This window comes from Vitis vinifera, chromosome 12, assembly GCF_030704535.1.
Source record: "Vitis vinifera cultivar Pinot Noir 40024 chromosome 12, ASM3070453v1".
Taxonomy (NCBI): domain Eukaryota; kingdom Viridiplantae; phylum Streptophyta; class Magnoliopsida; order Vitales; family Vitaceae; genus Vitis; species Vitis vinifera.
In genome coordinates this window covers 9,897,190-9,923,136 of record NC_081816.1, presented here as the reverse complement: position 1 = coordinate 9,923,136, position 25,947 = coordinate 9,897,190, and the positions used below count along the sequence as shown (strand labels likewise).

The following is a 25,947-nucleotide window of genomic DNA, read 5'->3' as shown; positions in this document are numbered from 1 at the left end:
GCAAGATTAGCATACATTTGCAATGCACATGGGAGATGTGAAACAAATTAATTTTCTTTTGCTATTATTCAGTGGTTTCAGAGTTGTTCTGTTTCATGGCTAACTAGTTATTTTGACCAACTGGACACTATGCTGGTCATTGTGAACCATTGGGCCAGTTGTCTGATGGATGAAGATGGATTCTGAGAGGCAAAGTTGTAGGCTAAGTAATTTCCAGGCATGTGTTTTCTACTCCTTTGTAGCGATATAGAGATTCATCTTTTGAACATTTGACACAATATTCCAAGATTTTCAATTCATTTAGTAGTGGGATTGAGGCAGATTCCAAAGCAACATCCGACCTAATTTTGGGACAGCACCAGATTGCCAGCTTAATTTTGCAATCATTCAGGCCTGCCACCACTTTGTAGCTTGGCACTGCATCCTTACACTCTCAAGGAAGAAGAGTACTGTTGCCTGACCACTTAAAGCCTTCTGTAGCCAGGAGAACTGTTCTTAACTAGCCTCTTATGGGGCCTCCAGCACTCATTTAACTATCATATTTCAGAGCTGCTAGTGGCCATCTCTTTGAAATTTCCAAATAGAATAGTACCCAAGTTTTTATGCGTTCAGAAAAATAGCACTATGTCATTTGTGGGGATCTTCCAACCCTATTTTTTATCGATAGGATTCTTCTGTACTCAAGTTCAAGACTTCAAGTCCATCTTGTCTCCAGTGTGGATCTGGAGAGTTTGCTATAATGTCAAACACTTCGTTGCTGAAAAGTATTATTGAGACAGATTGCAAAGAAAATCAATTAACTACACAAACCATGAAGTTAAAGCCTCAAATCTTATTCAACAGCATACCCAGATGCTCAAAAATCCAACTACACTTAACAAATCCAATCTTGTTATATAAATTGACAAGACAAGAGGTGGGAAAGCGAAAAAAGTCGCAGAAAACAGAGTAGCACTGCATATCTAACTTGCAGTTTTGATTTACAGAGCAAAGAAGGGAGCCAGCTGAGCCTTAAACTCATCGAGTAGGGCAAGGGGGATTATTTCTATCTTTGAAAATATATGATACGACCCAGTGGCATGAAGATCTGCCGTGAGGTTTGTGCAGTTGCAGTTGCAGGGCATCTATTTCTTTACATGATGGGGCATGAGTCCGGTCGGTCGGTGTATTCCGGGTAATGGTAAATTGGGTAGTGAGTAACACCAATCTCATACGGATATGAATGCCAGGCGTGTACAGTCGGCTCATTTTTCTGTTCCTCTTTCTTCTCCTCTTTCTTTTGCTCTTTCTTCTCTGCAGCGCCCACGCTCACCACCTCTGCATTGCCCACGTTCTTCCGGAGCAAGAAGGTGAGAGCAACAACATCAATTTCCTCCCCTGTTACCTCTATTTCATCCTTCTCTTGACCTTTCAAAGCTGCTGATTCAACCCCTGAAACCCCGACTGCAATCTTCAAGGCCTTGGTGCGTGACTTCTGCCCATTCATAGCCACCTTGATCACCACCTTTTGCTGCAAACAAGAAACAAACCCACCCCATATTAGCATACATTTCTCAACAAACAATAGTAGTATGAACCTGATAAAATTGTAGGAAATCATACCTTCATGGCGTTGATCTGGTTCTGGGTGTTGGAGTAGGGGTGTTGGGAGAGACTGGTGACTCTGAAACTGGGGAGAGTACTGTGCTGTTATTTGCCACTGGCTCTGTGCATAAGCCTTGTTAGGCGCGGTCTCATATTCATAGGACTCCTGTAGGCCGAGCAATAGCCGCGTGTGGGGATTAAAACCCAGGAAATTGGCCTAGTTTATTAGCCCACTGTCCCTTCCGGCAAGCTCACCAAATTCCATTATTAATGAATAAGAGATATGATGTTCATCGGCACGTGATCTGTTGACCTCTCTTTTGTTGTATTAGCTAATGTAGTGAACAGATTTTAAAATCAATGGAAAAAATTGTGGCTCATTTGTATCATGATATTGATAGTTATCTAATGGAGAATTGTTATTGAATTCCAAGAATTACAAGAAACAAAAGACCCAATTCATCCTCAAATGGCTATTCGAGAGGCTATCACTCTCCTACCAGATTCACAGAATATCCAAAACTCACTAATTCCCTCCTTTTTCCTATTTAAACCATCCTAGCCCGTATCTAGATTGTTACCTAACCTATACTAAAACTGTTACAATTAACTGTCAGGTGGCAGTACATTTCTCTTCCCTTTTCTGGTATACACATAACGTATAAGAGGCCTATCATTACCCCCCTCAATGTGAGACACCTTGTCCTTAAGGTGGAAGTCAAGAAAGTGCTCTTTAATGGTGTCAACTAATTCCCATGAAGCTTTAAACTGAGGAAGTCCTTTCCACTGAATAAGTACTTCAATATTAGGCTGATTGTCATTGGGAGACTAGCGAATATCTAAGACCTGATCAGGCTCCACAAGCCATTCCAAATCATTAGCAAGAATAGGGGAAAGTGGATGACATAAATCAGTTGAACTAAGAGCCCGCTTGAATTGTGAAACATGAAACATTGGATGAATAGTTATCGAAGAAGGAAGCTTTAACTTGTACGCCACTGGACCAATTTGTTGCACCACCTTGTAAGGGCCAAAATATCATGGGTAGAGTTTCTCATTGGGTTGCTTGGCAAGGGAACGAAGACAATATGGACAAAGTTTTAGATAAACAAAATCCCCAACTTCAAATTGAACTACACGACGATGAGCATCTGCAGATGACTTCATTTTGGATTGGGCACAATAGAGATGGTCTTTCAATTCATTTAAAATTAGATCACGCTCTTGCAATAACTGATCCACTGCTAGAACAGAGGTGGAATCTGATCCAGAACGTAGCAACGATGGTAGGTCTCACTCGTAAACTGCTCAAAACGATGTCATATTAGTGGAGGAGTGAAAGTGGTATTATACCAGTATTCTGCCCATGGAATCCATGTAGACCAACGTCTAGGTTTGTTATATGAAAAGCATCAAAGGTATGTCTCCACACAATGGTTGACCACTTCTGTTTGTCCATCCGTTTAGGGATGATATGTGGTAATATGGCAGAGAGACGTACCCTGCAACCGAAATAGCTCCGTCCAAAATTGACTAAGAAATATTTTGTCACGGTCACTGATAATGAAATGGGGAATTCCATGTAATTTGACAACATCATGAACAAAGACAGCAAGCACCGTTTGAGCTGTGAAAAGATGTTTGAGTAGTGAGAAGTGAGCATATTTGCTCAATCGATCCACAACAACTAAAATGGAGTTATAATCCTCAAACTTAGGAAGCCCCTCAATAAAGTCTATCGTTACATCATCTTATATTTTTTCTGAAATAGGCAATGGTTGTACTAACCCAGCAGGTGACAAAGTTAGGGCCTTATTTTATTAGCATACTATACACTTTTCCACAAACTCTTTGATGTCATTCTTCATGCCAACCCAAAAAAAATCTCATGTGAGTCGTTTGTAAGTTCATAAGAACCTGGAATACCCTCTAACCACGCTAGCATGACCCTCTTGAAGAAGTATCGTAACAAGGGGTGAGACCTTGGAAAGAACTAGGCGCCCCTTGTAGAGGAGAATGCCATGGTCTAAAGAATACTAAGGATAAGCATCTGGATCAACTAGCAGCCTCCGCCGAATCTTAGCAAGGTGTGGGTCAGCTTCAACTTGTGAACTGATCAACAAAGTGTCTAAGCGACTAGGAACCATGGAGGGCAACTAACTCCATAGAAATGAGGATGCAAGATAAGGCGTCAGCTGCTTTATTCTCCAATCCAGACCGAAACTGAATTTCAAAATCATACCCAAACAGCTTTGCGACCCACTTTTGGTACAACTCATTCACCACTCTTTGCTCTAGTAGAAACTTCAAACTACTTTGATTCGTCCGCACAATAAAATGGCGACCAAGCAGGTAGTGACGCCACTTCTAAACTGCTAAGACAATAGTCATTAACTCTCTTTCATATATGGACTTTTGTCGCTCCCTTGCTGAGAGGACTTGGCTAAAATAAGCCACTAGTCTTTGACTTTGCATCAAAATGGCACCCAAACCATACCCCGAGGCATCTGTCTCTACAATGAAGAGCTAACTGAAGTTCGGCAAAGCCAAAACAGGAATTGTTGTCATAGTTGTTTTCAATTTTTGGAAGGCAGCCTCAACCTCTGGGTTCCAATTAAAAGCATTTTTTTTAGTTGTTAAGTGAGAGGCCAAGAAATAGCTCCATATCCCTTGAAAAATCGATGGTAGTACCCAGTCAATCTGAGAAATTCTCATAGTTTTTTAAGGAATTTGGGTGTGGGCCACTCTACCATGACTGAAATCTTGTTAGGGTCAGCAGCAACCCCTTTGGCAAAAACCAAATAGCCCAAGTATTCGAGCTGCGGTTTAGCAAAGAGGCATTTCTTTCCATTGACATGTAGTTGGTGGTTCGTCAAAATGGACAACACACTTTGAAAATGATCACAATGCTCCTTCAAGTCCTTCCTGTAAACCAATATGTCATAAAAAAATACAAGCACAAGTTCCCGAAGGTGTGGCCAAAATATACGATTCATTAACAATTGGAATGTCGTTGGTGCATTGGTTAGCCCAAAAGGCATCACCAAGAACTCGTAGTGACCTTCATGAGTACGAAATTCATTTGTGTGGATATCTTGTTATCAGACTCAAATTTGGTGGTAGCCCGATTTGAGGTCTAGTTTGGAAAAAAATGGTCGCGCCATGAAGTTCATCAAGTAACTCATCATTCATCGGAATGGGGAACTGATCTAGGACTGTAACTTTGTTGAGAGCACGGTAATCTATACAAAACCTCCATTCTCTTTTTTTTTTTTTAACCAATAACACTGGACTAGAGAGTGGGCTTAAGTTAGGCCGAACCATTCCTATGTCAAACATCTCTTGTACCAATCTCTCTATTTCATTCTTTAGAATATGTGGATACCGATAGGGACAGACGTTGACCAGAGATGCTCCCAGAATTAATTGAATGACATGGTCAATATCACGACTTGGTGGTAACCCTGTTATTGGCCCAAAAACGTGCTGATGTTGAGCTAACACTTCTTTGACTGTTTTTGAGACCTCTTATACTCCTTCACTCAAACCCGAAGTGGTGGAAGTCTGACAGAGTTTCGCCCATACCCCTTGGCTATGGTGTTGCAATGCTCTAGCCAATCCCATAAGAGACACCTCAATCCAACTAAGGCTAAGGTCTCCCTTTAACACTATCGCTATCTTTCCCATTTTGATCTTCATTGTGTCATCTTCCAGTTTACTTTCATGTCTCCTAAAGTCCCTAATCAAGGCATTCCCAGAATTACATCAGTGTTACGTAATTTAAGTGGAAAAAAGTCTTCCACTATAGTAAGCCCCTGCATCAAAATACAAATTCCCCTACAAATACCCTTCCCTTTCACGGATATCTCAGTTCCCATCATCACCCCATAACTGGTTGTTGTAGTTAATGGGAGTGCTAATTGTTGAACCAAATCAAGGGATAAAAAATTGTGGGTAGCCCCACTGTCTACAAGGATGATTACCTCTTTTGACCCGATCATCCCTTTGATTTTCATAGTCTCCGGCGTAGTCAAACCGACCATGGAATTTAGAGATAATTCCATAGCGTCTTTTAGCTCGATAAGTGAAGGTTCTTCGGTTGCTCTACTGTCAAACTGATTATCCTCCTCATCTTCATCTTCATGCACCAATAAAACCCTTAATTCTTTCTTACAACGATGACCAGGTGAGAACTTTTCATCACACTTAAAACAGAGTCCCTTCTCTTTACGGGCTTGAAGCTCCGATTCCATCAGTCTCTTTATTGGAATCTCTCGTTGTTGGTTCATCGTCTTCTCACTAACAGCCACTACCCTAGTCTGAAAATTTTCCCCAATCTTCCATTCACCTCGATTTGTAGATGACAGCATTTTGGTGTTCTTTAGGTCCTTTGGTTCACAGGCCGTCCACAGGGTTAAATTCCTATCTTCGACCCATTGGGCCATTTCCATCAAGTGACCCAACCCATATGGTTGCAAAAGATGTAACTCAGCCCAGATCTTAGGAAGCAGCCCATTCATAAATGTGTTTTCCATTACCTCATCAGAAATCCCTTTCAAGGGAGTCACTATAATCTCGAATTCCCGTCGGTGCGCTGCCACTGTCCCCTGTTGTCGCACCACAAGAAACTGCTCACAAAGCCTCCCTTCTTGAGTTCGACGAAAGTAAAACAACAGTCATCTCTTCAATTTTCCCAACTCCTAAACGTCTCCCTTGAACCAGTCCACTGGCACCAAGAGAGTGCGTCCCCATCTGAACTCATCGCGGTGGTGACTAATTTCTCATATTCCATAAGTCCATACATCGCGAAGTATCGATCGACTCGAAAGATCCAGTCGTCCGGGTTTTCTCCCATAAATATAGGCATCTCCAATTGTCGCTCGCCATGTCATTCCCCGTTTCCGCCTCACCTCGTCTCATCCACCGCTATCCAATTCCCACTGGTTTCCCCAACTCCAGGGATCCATTTTGCATGGTCTTCTCATTGAGCAGTAGTCGTCGTGACCCGCCCCAATGACAACGCCACCATTGCATTCTGTGTCTCTTCCAACGACTGCAGAACTCGCATTACGTTTTGGGCAAGGTTCATAATTGTTTTTTCCATTTCCGGTAAGCGTTGCATCTCATTTCTGATTTCTCCAACTTCCTTTTCTAGAAAATCCACTCAGCCTTCATTTTTTTTCTAAGCCATTTGGATTGATGCTTTGATACCAAGTTGATAGGTATCTAATGGAGAATTGTTATTGAATTTCAAGAATTACAAGAAAAAAAAGACCCAACTGATACTCAGATGGCTATTCGAGAGGCTATCACTCTCGTACCAAATTCATAGAATATCCAATACTCACTAATTCCCTCATTTTTCCTATTTAAACCATCCCAGTCCGTATCCAGATTGTTACCTAACCTATACTAAGACTGTTACAAATAACTGCCAAGTGGCAGTACATTTCTCTTTTCTTTTCTGGTATACACATAACGTATAAGAGGCTTATCAGATATCAAACTTTTGATCTGGGTAGCTCAACTGTGATAAAATCTGAATCATTAGATAAGGATACAAAATAATGAGATCGGGTATAAGATCTAAAACAATGAAACAACAACTACAAAGTAATGGATGCCCATGCAACACCCTCTGCTTAATGATACTTTTATAACATTTGCTACAAGTGAGTACCCTTAATTTATTGAAGAAATGAATGATTATTCATTCAAGAGAAATAAGAACAATTGGATTAAGATCCTACATCATGGTTTAATTATAATATGCATAAAGATTCGATGAGTTTAGAAGCGCTTTTGTATTAAATGAAAGAACAAAAGAAGGAAGAATGACCAAGTCATGACCCCAAAAAAGGGTTTTAGGTGAAGACCCTTTGTGGGTCAAGATTTATCAATAGTTTCATCATGTCATAAAGAGAGCTCTTCAACCATACTTTTAAGCTTAATTTTGCAATTGTGAGTGTTTAGCTAGGTTGGCAATTTTGGACAAAATTCCTATGTGTTTCCTAACTCGGTTTACCAATCCCTCTTTGAACTACTTGACTTTGAAGATTAAAACTTTGCTAAGAGGCCGAGGTTTGTAGTCGAGTGTGTGGTGATTGAATGTGAATCAACCCTGTTTTTCATCTTTAAATGAGTTAAGAAAATTGGGAGAAATAGTTTTTGGTGCAAGGCTTTTATTCCCCTATTTTTGGATCAATCCAGGTGTAGAGGCAAATCAATCCAACTAACCTGATTCTAAGATCAATTTCCAGCCCTTGGATTAAGGGCTTCATTCCCATTTAAAATCAAATGTTCACCCATTTCTGGAGATGGAGAGACTGCAGCAGCCGTTCTTATTCTCCTCATTCCCTTTTCTCTTTAAGGTTGCTTGCTCCAAGAAAATCTCATTCAAGTTTTCCAAGAAATTTTTCTTAAAATGGATTTTTTGAAAATGAACATGGGTTGATTTTTGAAACATTCATATCTCATTCTCCTGGTTTTGTGCAAAAACCCATTTTCTTTTTGTGACAATTCAAGAAGAGGCCAAGATTGAGCTTGGTGCGGACTCCAAGTGTGCTCCGGAAGATGAAGGTGAGAATCTAAAAGTGAAGGTACTAGTCCAGTGGTCCGGAAATGATTGGTTAGCTTGAGCTAGGTACAACCTTGTACTCAGTTTTTATTCTTCATAGTGGAGTTTTTCAATCAATGGTAGGCTCATGGTTTTTTATCTCTTTAGAGATTTTTCACGTAAATTTGTGGTGTCATATTGTCTTTTTTTCTCTTCTTAGCATCAATTTGTTCAATTTCAGCAATTGATTAGAATTTTGATTGTCTACTACTCAATTGATTGATGAAGAGAAATGACTATGAATAATCTTTGAAGTTGTTTCTGATTGTTGATCATTGACATTTTGAGGTATATTGATCTTGCATTTATCTTAATTTAGTTTAAGTTGATTTGAGCTTGGGAGTGTTGGATCATGTGCATGCAAATTGCATTTTAATATTGTTGGGGAGTGTTGTTACATTCATATATGCATGTGATTTATAATTTGTGTTTTTGAGAATGTGTGAAGAGAAGAAGAATATTCAAAAAGTTACAAAGTTTGCAAATTTGAGTTGAGAGTTTTTTTTAATTGGTCAAAACACCTATTCACCTCCCTCTAGATGTATTCCACTATCGAGATTCACCTTTTCACCAACCATTCAGGGCTGCCACTGCTTTGTATGTCTTGGGACTCATCCTTACACACGCTAAAGGAAGAAGAGAAATCGTTCCAGGGCCCTCATTTTACTATCACGTTTCAGAGCTTCTAGGGCCCATCTCTTCGAAATTTGCAAAATATAATAATACCCAAGTTTTTATGTGTTCTTCAGAAAAATTGCACAAAGCTATTTGTGGAGATCATAGCATCCAACCCTATTTTCTATCAAAAGGATTCTTCTGTACTTAAGCTCAAAGGCTTCAAGTCAGTTGGATTCAAATCAGTCCAACTTGGCTCCAGTGTGGATTTCATTGCTGAAAAATATAATTGGGATAGATTGCAAAGAGAATCAATTATTAACCCAAATCAACTACTCAAAAACCGTTGAAGTAAAAGGCAAATCCATTTAATACTCAAAAGGCAGATCATCCTTGGAAACCTCATCTTTATTGAGTGTGAAATCAAAAGGTTTGAAAAGGTGACACAAAACAGAGTTAAGAATGGAGCAGGGCCTCCTCTATAGACATCATCAGATGGGGAAAACGAAACTATCTCCATCTTTGCATAGGCATGAAGACCAGGAGTGAAGTTTATGCAGGCTCAGGGTCTCTAGGCCATAGCTGTGTCCCTTTACATGATGGAACACGAGTCAGGATGGCTGTCGGTGTATTCGTGATAATAGGGTTCGATAGAGGGCATATACACATGCAATGATGGCTCATTTTTCTTTCCTTGGTTGTCTTTCTTTTCCTCTTTCTTCTCTCCCACAACGCTCACGCTCACCAGCTCTGCAAACCCCACTTTCTTCCTGAGCAAGGTGGTGAGAGCAACAGCATCAATTCCCTCCCCTATTACCTCTATTTGATTCTTTTCTTGTCCTTGCAAAGCTGCTGATTCAACCCCTGCAACCCCCACTGCAACCTTCAAGGATTTGGAGCGCGACTTCTCCCCATTCATAGTGACCTTAATCACCATCTTTTTCTGCAACCAATTAAACAAACCAAGTTCATATTAGCATACTTCTCTCACCAATAATTTTATAAACATGACAAACTGCTGCTAAATCATATACATACCTTCATGGTCTCAGTCCCAGACTTGGAATTGGCCTGTTTGGAGACACTTGTGATTGTGCATATGCAGCTGGGAAAGGTGCCCAAGCTTTGTGAGATGTGGTGACTCATTTATAGGACTCTTGGGATGATTACAGAGAAGTATCCCAATGGGACATTTGATGCAGTAAGAAACTGGTATTTTGCCACCGTCAAACAAATGGCAGCCACGTTTTAGTGCAATGTAAACTACGTCACAGCTTCCATGCGGTATCCCAGAAGGAGAAGGCTCTTGCAGTAGTTAGATTTGTTTTTAGCACAAGTCTTCCATGATAACCGTCTTTCCTGAAAAAATATACACCTAATGGCCATGTGCTTAGAGATTGGCCTACAAAGACATTATTCAGCCAAAGTCATTAATTTTATTGTTGAAAGAGGAACAGTAATTGTTACAAAAATAATCACTTCTTCCCTTCCTATACCATCTCTTCATTTCAATTTTGATTAAGATTCTCCAAAGAAACTCTTGACTTGGATGGAACAAAATATATATCCAAGTTGACTAGCCAACTCTTGTATCAACCTCGCTCAAATTCCATTCTAGTATCAACAAGAGAGATACAGGATTACAGACAGGGAATCCGATGATGATTTATATTGAATTGAATGTAACAGGAAAAAAGAAAAAGAAAATTGCAATCCTGGAGAAAACCGTCGCAGTCATTGTGTTATTATGTATGTTTTAGTCCCCCTTTCGTCGTACACAAAAAGAGAATATTGTCTGACTTCCTATAAGTTCTTCGAAGCAATTAAATTTACTCGGTTGTGGAGGGTATATCATCAACTCCTTGTTTTCATCAAAAGAAATTCATGCTTAAGCTTAAGGCTTCAACTCAGTTGGGTTCAAACCAGTGTAACTTTACTGGGGTCTGAACAGTTTACCTATGATGTCAGATGAACTAATCAAACCATTGAAGTTAAAGCCTGAAGTCTTATTGAATAGCGTATCCAGATGCACAGAAAGTTGACTGTACTTACAAATCCAATCTTTGTGACAAGAGAAGAGGTGGGAGAGCGAAAAAAAAAAGTCACAGAAAACAGAGTAGGCACTGCATATTTAACTTGCAGTTTTGATTTTAGTATTTTACAGAGCAAAGAAGGGAGTGAGCTGAGCCTCCTTTGAAGAAATCATCGAGTGGGGAAGGGGAATTATCTCCATCTGTATTCAACACAGTGGCATAAAGACCTGCAGTGAGGTTTATGCAGTTGCAGGATATCAATCTCTTTACATGATGGAGCATGAGTCTGCGCGGTTGTAGACCGGGTAGATTGGGTAATGAGAAACAACAGACTCATAGGGATATGAATTCCAGGCATATACGATCTCATTTTTCTTTTCCTCTTTCTTCTCTGCAGAGCCCACGCTCAACAGCTCTGCATGGCCCACGTTCTTCCGGAGCAAGGAGGTGAGAACAGCAGCATCAATTCCGTCCCCTATTACCTCTACTTCATCCATCTCTTTACCTTTAAAAGCTACTGATTCAACCCCTGAAACAACTGCAATCTTCATGGCCTTGGAGCGTGACTTCTGCCCATTCATAGCCACCTTGATCACCACCTTTTGCTGCAACCAAGTAAACAAACCCACCCCATATCAGCATATAAATCTCCCTCAACAAAATATAGTTTTATAAACTTGACAAAGTTGCAGCAAATCGTACCTTCATGGTCTTGATCTGATTCCGGTTCTGGGTCTGGGTCTTGGAGTCTGGGTGTTGGTGAGACTTGTGACTGTGAACCTGGGGAGAGTGCCGCTGTTATTTGTCGCTGGGAGAGATGCAGAAGACTTGAGAGACGGGTCATATATTTATAGGACTCATGTGGGCCGAGTCATAACCGCGTGTGGGATTAAAAGCTCGACTTAGTCTCCTGCAAGGACAAGGTTCTATACTAGATTAGATTTCGCAATAAGCCCGCCCGCCCACCCACCCAGCCCCCCGTCATAACCGTACTAGATTTTTAAAAAAATAAACTGAACTCAATCCACTCATTTTTTTTTTCTTTTAAGGTTTAAATATTATTAGGTTTATCAGAGAAAAAACCAAAACTTTCAGTTTCTGGGTTATCAACTCTTTAAACCAATGAAAACCCTATGTGATGTGCTACTAGTCAACTACTAGTCAATAATCACTAACCCAACTGGAGTAATAAGGTTGGTTTAGGTTAATTCGAATAAGATCCATCAATGTGATTTCACTCCCACTTCCTAATCCTAACTCTCTTAAAAACAAGTCATCTCTAATGGGCCTACAAAGACGAGCAATCAAATTTGGAGATGGACAGCTTATCAGCATACCTCGACATACACCAAATCATGTTAATATCAATATTTAAAGATGAAAACAACAGCAGATGATGACATGGTTAACACTTGTACTAATCTATGCCATCTCACGAATTTTCAATTTCAACTTGTGTAGCAAGAGGAGGGCGGTGGCCCTTCTGCTTTAATCACCACTGAATCTCTTGACTTGAAATGAAACAAATCAGCCCAGCCTTAATGGCTAACTCTCCTTGTATCAATCTCATTTAATTTCATTATTTGTAAGTATTAGGAATAGCATTGTCGGGTTGACGTGTTGACCTTGTTTATTGTATCAGTTGATGTAGCATAATTACCTTTAAAATCAACGACTACTTTTATTTAAAAGAAATCTCTATCATATCATATCAAATTTTTTATTTGAATCATTGAAATATATGGTAAAATTTGAACCCACCCTTGAGCAAGGTCATAAGCACATGAGATCAAGGAATGAAGTAATAATACCTTTGCTTGTCAATATCTTTTCAATATAAGATCATATAAGCATCATTTGGTGCAAGAAAAGAATGGTCATGCATTCAAGGGAAACGAGCGTCACAGGATTAAGGCCCTATGTCATTGTTTAATATGGGTAAAGATTCAGAGGATTTAGAAGCACTTCTGTATTAAATGAAGTGCTTTGGCTTATTTCTCTGAATGGAAGAACAAAAGAAGGAAGGAAGGAAGACCAAGTCATGACCCCAAAACAGGGGTTTAGGTGAAGACCCTTGGGTTGGCGTATCGATAATTTCATGTCCTGAAAGGAGCTCGCCAAAGTATACTTTTCAGCTTTTCAAACCAGAAGAATAGTAAAGTGGGGTTACAGATGAATTGGAAGTGTGAAAGCAAGCAGTCTCCTTTCCTAACATATACTCGTTGACCATAAATGAGGACGCGGTTTGGCCACGACTTCTTAAGTTCAAAACTTGGCCTTATAAATTGGAGCCTCTTCCTTCCATGCGTCTCATCAGGTTCGGGCCCATCTGATTTCAAGCTCTTGTAAGAGTCAAATATAGAAGCTTCTTCCAAGAAAAGAACAAGGGGGAGTTTGGTAGACTGGAAAATCGTGGTGGAAAATTCTCTTTTCATTTTTTTTTTTTTTTTTTGGGTCCTAAAAACAAGAACAGAAAAGAAGGGGTGGTCACCTCCCTAATGCCCATGTGGCTGTGGCACTCATGGAGTCATGGTAAAATACATCAAAACTAAATTGGGATTTTTTTAAAGAAAATATCTTTAAAAAGGTATGATGTTAAACTAAAAATTGAAATTATCTTTTGAAAAAATAAATCTTCAACTTTTAAAATTTATGTTGCCTTTTTAAAAGATAATTTTGTATAATATAACTATAATGAATTTATTTATTGAAAAAACAAATTCTTATTCTGCACTTCAAAGACAATGGTAAATTTGAGAATAGTTTTAAGACTCCGATACATCCCAAGTTAATTTTAAAAGTATTTATTAAAAAAAATGTATTAAAAAAAATTAAAAGTAAAAAAAAGAAAGGTCCAACTAAATTGGACCTTAGGATTGTGGGCTGGTTCACACTTGATTTCAAGCTCTTGTAAGTCATTCATAGAAGCTTCTTCCAAGAAAAGAAAAAGGGGGAGTTTGGTAGACCGGAAAAACGTGGTGGAAAATTTTCTTTTCTCTTTTTTTTTTTTTTTTTGGGTCCTTTAAACAAGAACAGGAAAGAAGGGGAGGTCACCCCCCTAATGCCCATGTGGCTGTGGCACTCATGGAGTCATGGTAAAATATATCAAAACTAAATTGGGATAATTTTAAAGAAAATATCTTTAAAAAAGTATGATGTTAAACTAAAAATTAAAACTATCTTTTGAAAAAATAAATCTTCAACTTTTAAAATTTATGTTGCCTTTTTAAAAGATAATTTTGTATAATATAACTATAATGAATTTATTTATTGAAAAAACCAATTTCTTATTGACTACCATACATCCCAAGTTAATTTTTAAAATATTTATTAAAAAAATTTAGAAGTAAAAAAAAAAAAAAAGGTCCAACTAAATTGGACCTTAGGATTGTGGGGTGGTTCACACTTGATTGATAGGTTTGGGAAATTAAGCTTCCATTGCTGTCTCCAAATGATTACTAACATTAATTTTCAAAGAATATTGATGAAGGAAAGTGTTCCAGAATTTGGTGCAAACTGAGACAAATAAAGAGTACAAGAGACCAAAAGGGGGTACTTCAATATATGGGAAAATGAATCACAATGGAAACCGGAGAAAACCAGGAAGGAGAATAGCCCAATTAATACACCTTCATCATGGGCTGAAGGCTACCTGATGAACTCAGAATGGGAATGGAGCTGGTGAGTAGGGTGAGCTATCACTGCCTTGCAAGTGAGCAGAGCCTGAGAAAAGTCCAAACGAGGAGAGAGCTAAGCAAGAATATATATCTACATATAATCAGTCCTGAATGCGAATGTTCAATCTCCTCAGCCAGATGGAGTGAATGGTCATGTGGAAAACGTCAAATCTCTGTGGAGCTGCATTCACCATAAAATGCCTTTGGACCTGCTTCACCCTCCTGTACATTCTCAGGTACTGAGTTTGGGATATGCCCATCAGTATCCTCTTGATATTGGCTATGTCTCTCACCTGCACTTGCACTGCAAATGACTTCCAGTTGAGAACATCATTGAAGGGGGGTACATAGTTGTCTGAGATCAATACTGGTACGCACTCAGCATATATAGCTTCCACAACTCTCGGGCTCGCCACTTCATAGCCACTGGGGCACAGGCAAAACCTGCTCTTCTTCAACATTGAGTCATAAGATAAACCATTAGGAAGCTGGTCATACACTTGCAAGTCTTTGTCTTTGTCCTTCCACTGCTCCAGAAGCAGGTACCTGATGTGCCCGTGTAAGCGGCCTGCGAAGAAGCCGAGAATGGGGCGGCGAGATGGGGAGAGACCGCCGAGAGGCCCACTCATTTCTCCAGTCCTAAGATGGATTTCTGGAAATGACACATCTTTAGAGGGATTGAATCCTTCAGAAGTATTAGCATTGCACAGCACTCTGATGGAGTTGTTGTATAGATATGGAACAGAGGTCGATGCCCGCGGTCCCTGGATAGAATTGGAATTCATGTTGAGTATTTATGCATCGAGAAACAAAGAAAATTTAAGAAGCGTACATAATTTGAAAACTTACCCAATCATGGCAAGAGAGCATGAAATGATCAGCACCAAGGCTTCGATTCCAGAAGGGGTGGTTGTGGGATATGAGGTTGATGTAGTCAATGACTGTTTTCTCAATGGCATGTATTTCATGGGAGTCCGGCACATACAGGTACTGAACCATCATCACCACGCTGAAAGGAAGAAAGTAGAGGAGGGCTTGGTCCGGGTCTGTGGTTCGATAAACGCTTCCCTTTTCCATTTCATGGATGAATCTTCCCTCTGTAGAGTAAATGCTCTTGCATGGACCATTGTGAAACATCGGAGGTTCTCCTTCTTCATATACATATATCTTAAACAGCTTCTCCATTTCAAGATAACTCCTACAATATGTAAATGAAATCAGTACTGTATATCACATCAGAACAAACATACATAATATAATTCTAAGGGAAATTTTGAATTGAATTTGTACCTGTGAAAGGCGTTTGCATTCCTGTAAATGGGACCTTGTGGAACATAATCAGGGTCTTCATGTGTTGATTTCAGACTCCCATTTCTAGCAGCTTCTCTTATGGAAGACCGGGCTCTAGCCAAACCTGCCTCAAGTCTCTCTAATTTGCTGTATCTCTTATCTTTCCATGTCTCTTGCTTTTTCTCCTAAGAGTCCACATCATAAAGAAGTCAATATATACAAAGTTCCCCATAGCTAAACGATTAAAAAAGCAACCATCATTGACTAAAGAAGTAAACAAATTCTCACCAATGGAGGTTGAAAATACGGTCCTCCCGAGATGTGCACGTCGGGCAATGAGGCATTGAATGAGGAAGAAGCAGATGAACTTAATGCTGTGGACAGAGGGTTAATCTCTTCCGGGTTCCATGAAAAAGAAAATGAAAACCACGAAGAATTCAAGGCACGGGAAGTACTAGAAACAACCACCAATGTTGAGATCAGAATAAGTAAAGGAATCAGAGATAAAAGAATAAGAATTAATGGTTTGTTAGAACCCAGCTGCATCTTCTCACCATCACAAACCAACCCCCTTCCTACAGTGCAGATTAGACTAGAGAAGGTGTAGGAATAGTGAGTGGGTATATCGTGGATTCATTTCTTCAAAGTAAGTTATTCCTTGCTGCAAGTCAGTATTATTCTGATAAAACATACAATATTCCATAGCAAAAGGCTACTTGGGTGGCTGACTTTTTCATGTAATATATTCATATAATACACTTCCTTTAAAATGAAGTCTCCCAACAGCCTAAGCTTCATGAGTCATTGCTTTATGGGGAGTGAGAGAAAACACGGAAAACTATTCAAATCAGTAGGAATGAAGAAACATATGAAGCTAATCCCAATGAATCGCTACAACCTACAAAGCAATGCATTTGCATTTTGCAACTCAGCAATATGAGAAATTCAAATGCACTTGTGGGGGATCGGGAGATGCCTCGATCGGTTTATTTCCAATGCCCAAAAAAATGGGGCTTGCTTCACGTTCACGCAAAGCCTTGAAATGAGTATTTCTTTTTTTATTGGCTATTAATCTATGCTTTCATGATTAAAACAGAGGTTGTACTTGGGAAGGTAGGCATCAAATCCATTCAGAGATACCAATTTACAGGCTTACATTGTAATTCAAAGGTCCTTCAATAGTATTCATGGCCTTGGAAAACAAAGGAGTGTACTATATTAATTAAATAAAAGCAAACCAAGTACATACGATGTGTATAAAAGAAGAAAAGCAAAGAACCAACATATTAATGATGAAGTTACTTTAGATCTGATCATCAAGAGATTGATATCAGAAAATTTTTGGTTGCTTCAAAAGCCCGTTAAGATCATGAAGTTTATGGACATCTTCACCTGGAAAATACAGTCAAAATAACCAAAACAGCTCCATTTTTGCATCACAAATAGCTTTTTGCAGTGCATTTTGGCAAGCAATTATGAGCCTATGAACTTGTTTTAATCTTACTTTATGTTAGTGACACTGTCCATATTTTATGTTCTGTGTGTATCATCAGCCCCTGCAATATATATACTAGATCAGTCATGCGATTCTAAATGGCTACATTCAATCTTCTAAGCCAAATTGAGTGAATTATCATATGGAAGACGTCAAATCTCTTGGGAGGATTGTTCACCACAAAGTGCTGTTGCACCTGCTTCACTCTCTCCTGCATTCTTATATATCGATCTTGAGGTATTCCAAGTAAGATTTTCTTGAGGTTTGGTATTTCATTCACCGAAACTTGAATCGAGAACGATCCCCAATCAAGAACATCGCTGAAAGGAAGGACATAATGCTGTGAAATCAACACTGGAACACACTCTGCATAAATAGCCTCCACAATTCTCGGGCTTGCAACTTCATGCCCACTTGGGCAAATGCAGTACTTGCTCTTCTTCATCAAGTCAGGATAAGAAAGCCCCTCTGGGAGAGTTTCATAAACTTGTACCTGTTCATCTTTTTCCTTCCAATGCTGAAGAAGTGCAGGCCTAATACGGCCATGTAATCCACCTGCAAAGAACGCTAGAATGGTTCGCTTAGATGGGGGCAAACCACCAGTAAGGCCTATGGTTTCCCCATCTATCAGATTGATTTCAGGAATTGATGCATCTTTCCTTGGATTAAAGCACTCAGACGTGTTGGCGTTGCATAATAATCGGATGGAATTGTAGTATAGCTGAGGGACATACCAGGTTGCTCGAGGCCCCTAAATTCCCAAAAATTTTAACTATATGAGACTAAGGAGAGTAAGGAGAATGTTAGTGAACAATATTCTAACTTACCCAATCATGGCAGGAAAGCATGAAATGATCAGCTCCAAGGCTTCTGTTCCAGTATCGATACTTTTGCGATATAACCTTAACATAATCAGATACAACATGCTTCATGACATATTTGTCGCGAACGATTGGGTCGAATAGGTGGTGAATGATCATGACAACACTGAAGGGAAGGAAATAAACGTGGGCTTCATCAGGGTCCTGGGTCCTGAAGTGAGTGTCTCCTTCCATTAAGCTGAAGAACACTCCTTCTATGGAGTATATGCTCTTACAAGGACCATTGTGAAATAGCGGCGGCTCTCCCTCTTTATAGATGAAGATCTTAAATAGTTTTTCCATTAACAGGTAACTCCTACACAATTGAAACCAATAGGAGTAAAATTAAAAGTCAGAATACCAGATTGAAAGAGAATCATGGAGATGGTAATCCTTCATCCTAAAAGATCTGCAATTACAGTAGCTTTTGTCACCCTTTAAATACATCACAATTCTAGATTGCCATAAGGCCAGGGAACAGGAAAGTGATTATAAAAAGAGTTCTTCTCTTGGTAGCAATGATGGAGAACAATATTTCAAACACTCAAAGCTTGTTTGGAAATATAATTTTGTTTTTAAATCTATTTTTTAAAACTATTCTCAAAAGATGTTTTTTGAGAACTATTTTAAAGAAATGTCACCTTCAATTTTGTAAAGAAGAGAGTAAAAAAGATATGAATGGCTGGATACAAGGACTGGAACTTAAGAAAGTACCATTTTTCCTTGAAAATCTGCATTGCAATCTTCTTGGAAACTGGGGTTTGAGAGTATCTTATTACTCCATTTCTTTCGATTAATTGACTAGGAACTAGGAATTGAAATAGTTTATTCTCGATTTGGAGAATTGATAAGAGGGGTGATCAATACAAGGACATAAAAGATCAGATGTGTACCGATGGAAGGCAGTAGCATTCCTGTAAATGTCGCCTTGTGGAACATAATCTGCACCCACAGGGGCTGAAATACTGCTCCAGTTTGTGGTACCTTCTCTTATCAAAGCTCTTGCTCTTGCAAGACCAGCTTCAACCCTCTCCAATTCTGCATCTCTTGGCCTAAGCCTTTCCCTCACAGATTTCTCATTCAAACCATTTCCCGGATTCATAAATTCCTTCTGCCTCATTGCATCCTGAAAAAAAGCCCCTTAGATTAGAGGCAATGAATCATCAAATACAGAAAGTAGAACATAAATGACAATTGAGGGGAACAGAATTGTGTGATTGGAAAACCACGGAGAAGGAAAGGATGATGAAGAAGTTCTAACAGTAGTCGTCCATGGCCATGGAGGAGACCCCTTCAAGCCCTTTGTTAGAACTAGTGCAGAGACAAGAGCTAAAGAAGCTCCCAAAAAGAGAAGCACATATAAGTTCCTCGTATGAAATTGCCTCATCTCTCTCCCTGATCTTGCAAAACAATCAAATGTCTTTGATTTCCAAGAAAATTCATAGCCCAGTCTGATTAAATGGCATGCTAATGAAAGAATGATACTGAAAAAAAAATCAAATGAAATCAAACCAAAGGCAATTCATATCTAATCAAAACCCTCTCTTCTCTTCTAAATGAGGATGCCGCCAACAGTGGAAAAGAACACCCAAATGCAACCAAGGGTCTCTACTTCTACCCCCAAATGAGTATTTTGCATGAATTGCAACCAACTCTGATCATAGACTAGTGGGTTCTGCAAAGCATCCAAACCCAAGTTGAGTTTGACTAAGGCTTCAAACTTGGTACGTTTTTTTTCTGCCAAACAAAGTGGTGCCAGTTTCAGAAAAAAACCAATTTCATTTGTTGAGTTCTCCAATGATGATTCCATAATTGGGGTGTAGGAAAAAGAAAATTAGGATGTATATAACTAGTATTTTGTCCTGATTTTCTATTTTCTTCTTTCTTTTTCTGTGTGCTTAAAAATGGTATGCCCGTTTATGATGAAGGCCTCACATCATTCAGATGGAAACAACAGCTGGCATAATGAAACTCTTGTAATTCGGCAGTAATTGAGTATTTATGCTAAATTTTCTCATTGGATTTACCATTTGAAACCAAGGTATACTGGTGAGGGGTGACTGCTAACTGAATTCAGTCATTTTCACAATATCATCTTTCTTTTTCTCTTAAGAAAGAACAGTCATTATTGATGGAAACATTTTGTATTTTTCTTCTTTTTGTCATTCAAAGATTTAAAACACTGTAATGAGAACTTTGAGGATATCTTGTATTTCAATCACTAAATGACAGATTCAGCAGTGAAATTAATGGCTCCAGGTCATTAATAAATGCAAACCGCACCATAGAAGTTAAGGAGAAATATAGGCTTTCACACATTGATTTCCATCAGAAATTTTGTTGATCCATCCATTGCCATATGTGCCCTCAGATCATGAGTTTAGTCACATATAGTAACTAGTTATAAGCCTTTGAACCTTGATGTCTTCCATTTCAAGAGTTGAGGAAAAGTTGTCCCTATGTCATTTCTGTGCAGACAGTTTGGATTAAAGGGATGGTCGTATCTATTATTAGTTGTGGATCAAATTGGATTAGTGGGTTCCATTGATTCCTTGCATTATTGCTTATATATGCTTTTACCAAACACAGAAACTAAAGCACCTATGATCATGTTCAGAAGTAGCTCTTTCTAGACAATAATCAAGAACCTCTTGTTTGTGGAGGGGAAGTAATTCTCATCACTGCAACGTTAGATCTTCCGTAAGTCTGTCAACCCATAAACTTGTCATGACATGGTTGTTTGTTACAAAGAAGGCTCACAGAAGATGGTTCTGAGAACAGTCCTCATCAATGTAAAGGATCAGTCCAACCCACTAATTATCAGTAATTAAGCTAATCGATATTTTAGTATTAATTTCACAATGGGACTTTAATTTTTATTATGAAATACTAATTAATATTTGACGATCACATGATTCCAGTCCTCCTAACAATCCATTTTCAACTGGGGCTGGACAGTATATTTTAATTTCTTGATGGTTTTCTTTTCTTCAGCCACCCAGAAGAGTACCAAAACCACACCTTAGTTGTATACTCACTTAAAATGCAGACGGTTCATCACAGGTAATATCCCTTCAATTTCATCACTGAGACGTCCACTAGATACATTGTCCTCATCATCATCATCTTTGCTTTCCCAAGTAATAACAGAGAATTTGAAGGTATAGGAGTCTTTGAGAGGGAATGTTTTGTTACTCTTGATACCACCACCTCTCTTGTTATGATACCCAGGGTAGTCCTTTTGAAATTCTACTTTCTCTTTCAAATAAAGACCGGCTCCCTTGGCTAGTTTCTCCACCTTCCATCTATTATAGGGGAAGTCATCTCTGTGTGTGACATGAACTTCCCCTCCACTGCTCAGCATCTCACTTGCACTCTCAAAGAAAGCCTTCAATAGCTTTCTGTGCATCCTGATTCATTTCCACAAGAAAACATAATAAATCCGAATCAAATAGTGAATGATAACCATAATTAAGCTTGCTGACCTGCAGAATTGTTTGTACCATTTGAGAGAAGCAACTGCACTTACTTGATGAGTTGGACATTTCTTTCACATAACCATGGGAAATGGCCAGCATGAGGGAAGTTAAAGACGATAAAATCAAATTCCATGTGTATTAGGGTGGGATGTCTGCTCATTTCTTTCACATCAACTTCATGCAAAACTAGACACCCTAATCTTTTTAGTTCTTCCAAATGTGTTTCACAGCTCCAATGCTTAGTATACACCATCTCTGCAGTAAGACACCAAAAGAAAGAAGAAAAAAAATGCAAATTAGATGGCATCAATCACAAGCTAACCAGTATGCTTAACTGATAATCCTTTAGGCCAGTATATATGAAACACAAAATATAGAGAGTAGTAAGGGGATTAATGGATGTCAACAGAGTTTCATGTAGAATGAAGAACACCTTCAGGGTCGAGTGAAGTGGCAACCATGTTAACAGCAGAACCAAACTGTCTAGCTAAACAAGCTGAGAATGAAAAGTCGCCTTCGCCCACAAACAGTATCTTCTGAGAGCTGCTGTAGTGCTGTGTCGATCTCTCTTTCTTGTTCATTGTCTTCATATCTCCCTCTCCAACTGTGTTTGTGGGATGTAGAAAAAATAGCAGCTGTGAAGGATTAATGGGAAAGGAGCCCATTAAGTTTGTGAGACTATGGAGTTCGTGTTCCCCAAAAAGACAAACCAAACGTCAAGGATTCAAAGGGATACACATATTTTATATTTAAATATAAAATATCATAAATTCATTCATGTTAATTTATTATTTTAAAATTGTTTGAAAAATTAAGAATAGAAAAACGTTTCATATCTTCACTTCCTAAAGTAAAAAGTAAAAAAAAAAAAAAATGTACTTCGGGTGACATATATTAAAAATATAGTTTTTAAAATTAATTAATTAATTTAAAAAATTAAATAAAAAGAATGGGGTGGTGGAGAAAAGGGCTGTTTTCCGTGAGCGGTTGTTACCGCCCAACGGCGTGAACAGAAAGGGTGTGCCACGTGTCAAACCGTACAACCCTTCTCCCGCCACGTATCCCCAGCTTCCATCTTCTTTGATAAAGGGGTTTGATCACTGGTTTTTTTTCCGTTTTACTTCTTCTAAAGTTGGGAGTTTGTGTTTATGAGCTCTCCAAACGAACTCGAGAAGCTAAAATCAACCACTGATGGAGGTTCCAATTGGGTTTCTTGCCATGCTATGGAGCTTTCTCTCCTTCCTTCCCTTCTTCTTCCTCCTGTTAACGCTTGGCCTCCTTAAAGGTATCATCTCATCGCATCTGAGTCATCTCTCTTCTCATTACATTCATCCTAAATTCCTCACATAACTAACAAACCAAAAAACCCATCTATCAGATACATCACAAATCATACAAAGTATCAATGGGTATATAAGGATGGGGTTTTGTTAATGGGTGTTTTGTTGTGCAGGGTCACTCATAGCCCCACTGGTTGTGGGAATTATTGTGTTTGGAAATTCAGCAGTTATAATTGGCCTTTGGCCTGCCCATTTTCTCTGGACTTACTACTGTGTTACAAAGTATTCTATTTTTCCCTTTTCCCTCCTACATTGTTGTGTGTTCTCTTCTTTCTCAAGTTGTTTTTATGTCTTCCTTTTCTATGTTTGTGGGTTTCTTTTATTTCAGGACCAAGAGGCTTGGTCTGGTTGTGAAGGTTTTGGCGCTGATATCATTGCCACTGCCTCTGCTTCTTTGGCCGATCCTTGCCATTGTTGGAAGCCTTTTGGGTGGACTTGGGTATGGCTTTTTTGCCCCCCTTGTTGCTACTTTTGAGGCTGTTGGAGAGACTACTACTGACAAATTCTTCTATTGCTTTATAGTGAGTTCCCCTTTCTCTCCTCTGCCTCTGTTTCTTGAAAGTAGTTTTCTTGCAGAATTGTGTATAACTGGATTAGCAAGTGATACATGAGTTAACTGTTTGTTGAAACTTAGGCATGATTTGGTCTCAGTGGTTCATATGGGTGTCATATATGAATTTTGCATAATTATCAGGATGGTTGTTGGTCCACTATCAACGGAAGCTGTACAGTGGTGCGGGATTTCACGGACTTCTGCTTTCACTCTTACTTCTCTTACATGGATGAACTGAGGGAGCACGTTCCACCAAATGAGAAGCCCGTGGATATAAAGTAGGGTATTTTTCATTTCGATTCTCTGTGACTTGTGGGAGGCAATTTTTTTTTTTTTTTAATTCAGAGGAACCCCATTTTGTTTCTTAGGTTATCAAAGCTGCCAAGCTGTTTGTTGGTGATCGTTCTTGGAGTGCCACTTGATGTGCTTTTGATCACCATTGTTGCTTTGTGGAAAAGTCCTTACATGCTGCTCAAAGGATGGAAAAGACTATTAGAGGACTTGATTGGAAGAGAAGGACCATTCTTGGAGACGGTATGTGTCCCTTTTGCTGGTCTTGCCATCATTTTGTGGCCTATAGCTGTGGTGGTGGCTGTGATAAGTGCTATCATCTCCAGCCTCGTCCTGGGCTTCTACGCCGGAGTTATTGTCCATCAGGTCTCATAATTTCTCATCCCCATCATGTTACTGCCAAGTTCAGCTTATGATCTTGGAAGGTGTTGGACGGTTCTTGTTTTATTGGTTTTAGGTTTTATCTGAACTTGGATTCATATATTCCCAGGAAGACTCCCTTTGGCTGGGACTTGCATACATTGTTTCAGTGGTTTCACTGTTTGAAGAATATGTGAATGACTTACTTTACTTGAGAGAAGGATCCTGCCTTCCCAGGTACCATATGGCACTCTAGTTCTTGCTTCTTGTGTTGAGGAGTGTTGGGAAGGGGGGTGGGCAGCCTCAAATTTGTCATTTTTGTTGATTAATTTTTATTCTGAGACTCCTTCTGACAGCCAGGCCCAATTACCGGAGGAACATGAACCCTCCTGATGGCGATAGGAATGATAGGAAGAATGAAAGTGAAGACTCATACAATTCGAAGCTGCTTTTAGAACGATCAAAAACATTGAAGTTCACAATCCAACAATACAAACCAATGCAAGTAAGGACTCTCAAGTTTATTACAACTTCAAGTTAATATCTGTTTTGCAAAGTGTTAACTCTAAAACCCATTACAGGTATGGGATTGGCTGTTTAAATCTTGTGAGGAGAATAGCCAGATGCTTCTTCGCGAAGGTCTAATAGATGTCAACGACATTGGAGAATGCATTGTAAAGGGAAATTGTAAGAAGTTGAGTGTCAAACTACCTGCCTGGTCCATTTTTCAGTGTCTGCTTGCATCTGCAAAGTCTAACTCATCTGGCTTGGTGATCTGTATGTCTCTTCTTTAACTCACCTTTTGTTCTTACTCTCTATACATTAGAAGAAACAATTTCTAATTATGGTTGTCTAATCAAATATTCCAGCTGATGAAATAGAGTTAACAAAGAATAACTGGCCAAGGGACAAGGTATTAGAGTGGTTCATTGGACCACTTCTGATTATGAAGGAGCAAATAAAGGGACTCCAACTAGATGAAAATGAAGAAGGCTGCCTGAAGAAGCTGGTTATGGATTACAAAAATGAAAAACCAGAGGAGTGGGATGATGCTGGGTTTCCATCAAAAGACAATGTCAGACGAGCACAGTTGCAAGCTATAATCAGGAGGTAGATTGCTTCATATTTTGTTTTAAGTTACAAATCATGATACTACCTCACTAATCCAATTCTTGGTGAGTCACAACAAGGTTAAGACATCTTCCTTCATGACAGATTGCAGGGAATTGTAACTTCCTTATCCAGGATACCAACCTTCAGACGCCGCTTTACTGGTTTGGTGAAGATGCTGTATATGGAGGCAGTACAGAGTGGTGTTCTGGCAAATCAGGTCGTGAATAGCTCAAACTCAGAACGAGGACATGGCAACGAGGGGCCAAGTGACTGTGGGCATGGTAAAGATTCAAGGTCATCAGGAGAAAACTCAGAGCATGAGGCACATGGCATTGGGGATATAGTATAAACATGGAGTATGAACAAGAAGATGAATTTTTTAGGATATGTTGAAAGGTCTGTAAGCACTGGCTGTTAAATGGAGTTGTATCCTTGTATCGATTGTACATGTTGTAGGAAAGTGTTAGATTGGTTGAGAGTTCTGAAAGGAAATTTAACATTGAACTTTGAAATGGAACAAAAGAATCAATACTTGCAAGTGAAAACTGTGTGACACGCCCTCCCATCTATCCATAATGTATGCTAACTTATTAACCTTGGAGAACTTGAACATAAAAAATAGTTTTATTATCTTGTTTCCT

The 25,947-nt window shown here is 39.1% G+C and overlaps 7 protein-coding genes across 7 annotated transcripts; 1 reads left to right on the top strand and 6 right to left on the bottom strand.

Moving 5' to 3' along the window:
• Positions 1-812: 812 nt before the first annotated feature.
• Positions 813-1,837, bottom strand: LOC100258045 (heavy metal-associated isoprenylated plant protein 16). The gene is made up of 2 exons (XM_002263624.5): positions 1,603-1,837; positions 813-1,510 (listed from the first exon to the last, which is right to left on the bottom strand). Exons 1-2 carry the CDS (start codon positions 1,606-1,608, stop codon positions 1,133-1,135), a joined length of 384 nt encoding a protein of 127 aa, XP_002263660.1. The 5' UTR covers positions 1,609-1,837; the 3' UTR covers positions 813-1,132.
• Positions 1,838-9,161: 7,324 nt separating this feature from the next.
• On the bottom strand, positions 9,162-10,534 carry LOC100242530 (heavy metal-associated isoprenylated plant protein 16). Its single transcript, XM_002266783.4, has 2 exons — positions 9,854-10,534; positions 9,162-9,758 (listed from the first exon to the last, which is right to left on the bottom strand). Exons 1-2 carry the CDS (start codon positions 9,959-9,961, stop codon positions 9,408-9,410), a joined length of 459 nt encoding a protein of 152 aa, XP_002266819.2. The 5' UTR covers positions 9,962-10,534; the 3' UTR covers positions 9,162-9,407.
• Positions 10,535-10,800: 266 nt separating this feature from the next.
• Positions 10,801-11,812, bottom strand: LOC100252914 (disease resistance protein Pik-1). The gene is made up of 2 exons (XM_002263733.4): positions 11,551-11,812; positions 10,801-11,453 (listed from the first exon to the last, which is right to left on the bottom strand). Exons 1-2 carry the CDS (start codon positions 11,554-11,556, stop codon positions 11,115-11,117), a joined length of 345 nt encoding a protein of 114 aa, XP_002263769.1. The 5' UTR covers positions 11,557-11,812; the 3' UTR covers positions 10,801-11,114.
• A 2,488-nt stretch (positions 11,813-14,300) lies between these two features.
• Positions 14,301-16,926, bottom strand: LOC100247797 (probable glycosyltransferase At5g03795). Its single transcript, XM_002264040.5, has 4 exons — positions 16,104-16,926; positions 15,816-16,000; positions 15,375-15,723; positions 14,301-15,289 (listed from the first exon to the last, which is right to left on the bottom strand). Exons 1-4 carry the CDS (start codon positions 16,359-16,361, stop codon positions 14,627-14,629), a joined length of 1,455 nt encoding a protein of 484 aa, XP_002264076.2. The 5' UTR covers positions 16,362-16,926; the 3' UTR covers positions 14,301-14,626.
• A 370-nt stretch (positions 16,927-17,296) lies between these two features.
• Positions 17,297-19,960, bottom strand: LOC100242664 (probable glycosyltransferase At3g07620). The gene is made up of 4 exons (XM_002264075.5): positions 19,432-19,960; positions 19,064-19,296; positions 18,138-18,486; positions 17,297-18,061 (listed from the first exon to the last, which is right to left on the bottom strand). Exons 1-4 carry the CDS (start codon positions 19,555-19,557, stop codon positions 17,405-17,407), a joined length of 1,365 nt encoding a protein of 454 aa, XP_002264111.3. The 5' UTR covers positions 19,558-19,960; the 3' UTR covers positions 17,297-17,404.
• A 1,244-nt stretch (positions 19,961-21,204) lies between these two features.
• Positions 21,205-22,230, bottom strand: LOC100259637 (uncharacterized protein At4g26485-like). Its single transcript, XM_010659221.3, has 3 exons — positions 22,083-22,230; positions 21,700-21,904; positions 21,205-21,580 (listed from the first exon to the last, which is right to left on the bottom strand). Exons 1-3 carry the CDS (start codon positions 22,228-22,230, stop codon positions 21,205-21,207), a joined length of 729 nt encoding a protein of 242 aa, XP_010657523.3.
• Positions 22,231-22,695: 465 nt separating this feature from the next.
• LOC100254517 (uncharacterized membrane protein At3g27390) lies at positions 22,696-25,851 on the top strand. Its single transcript, XM_002266902.4, has 10 exons — positions 22,696-22,934; positions 23,103-23,211; positions 23,318-23,510; positions 23,684-23,820; positions 23,911-24,199; positions 24,324-24,430; positions 24,554-24,698; positions 24,775-24,970; positions 25,063-25,303; positions 25,409-25,851. Exons 1-10 carry the CDS (start codon positions 22,841-22,843, stop codon positions 25,653-25,655), a joined length of 1,758 nt encoding a protein of 585 aa, XP_002266938.1. The 5' UTR covers positions 22,696-22,840; the 3' UTR covers positions 25,656-25,851.
• Positions 25,852-25,947: the final 96 nt, after the last annotated feature.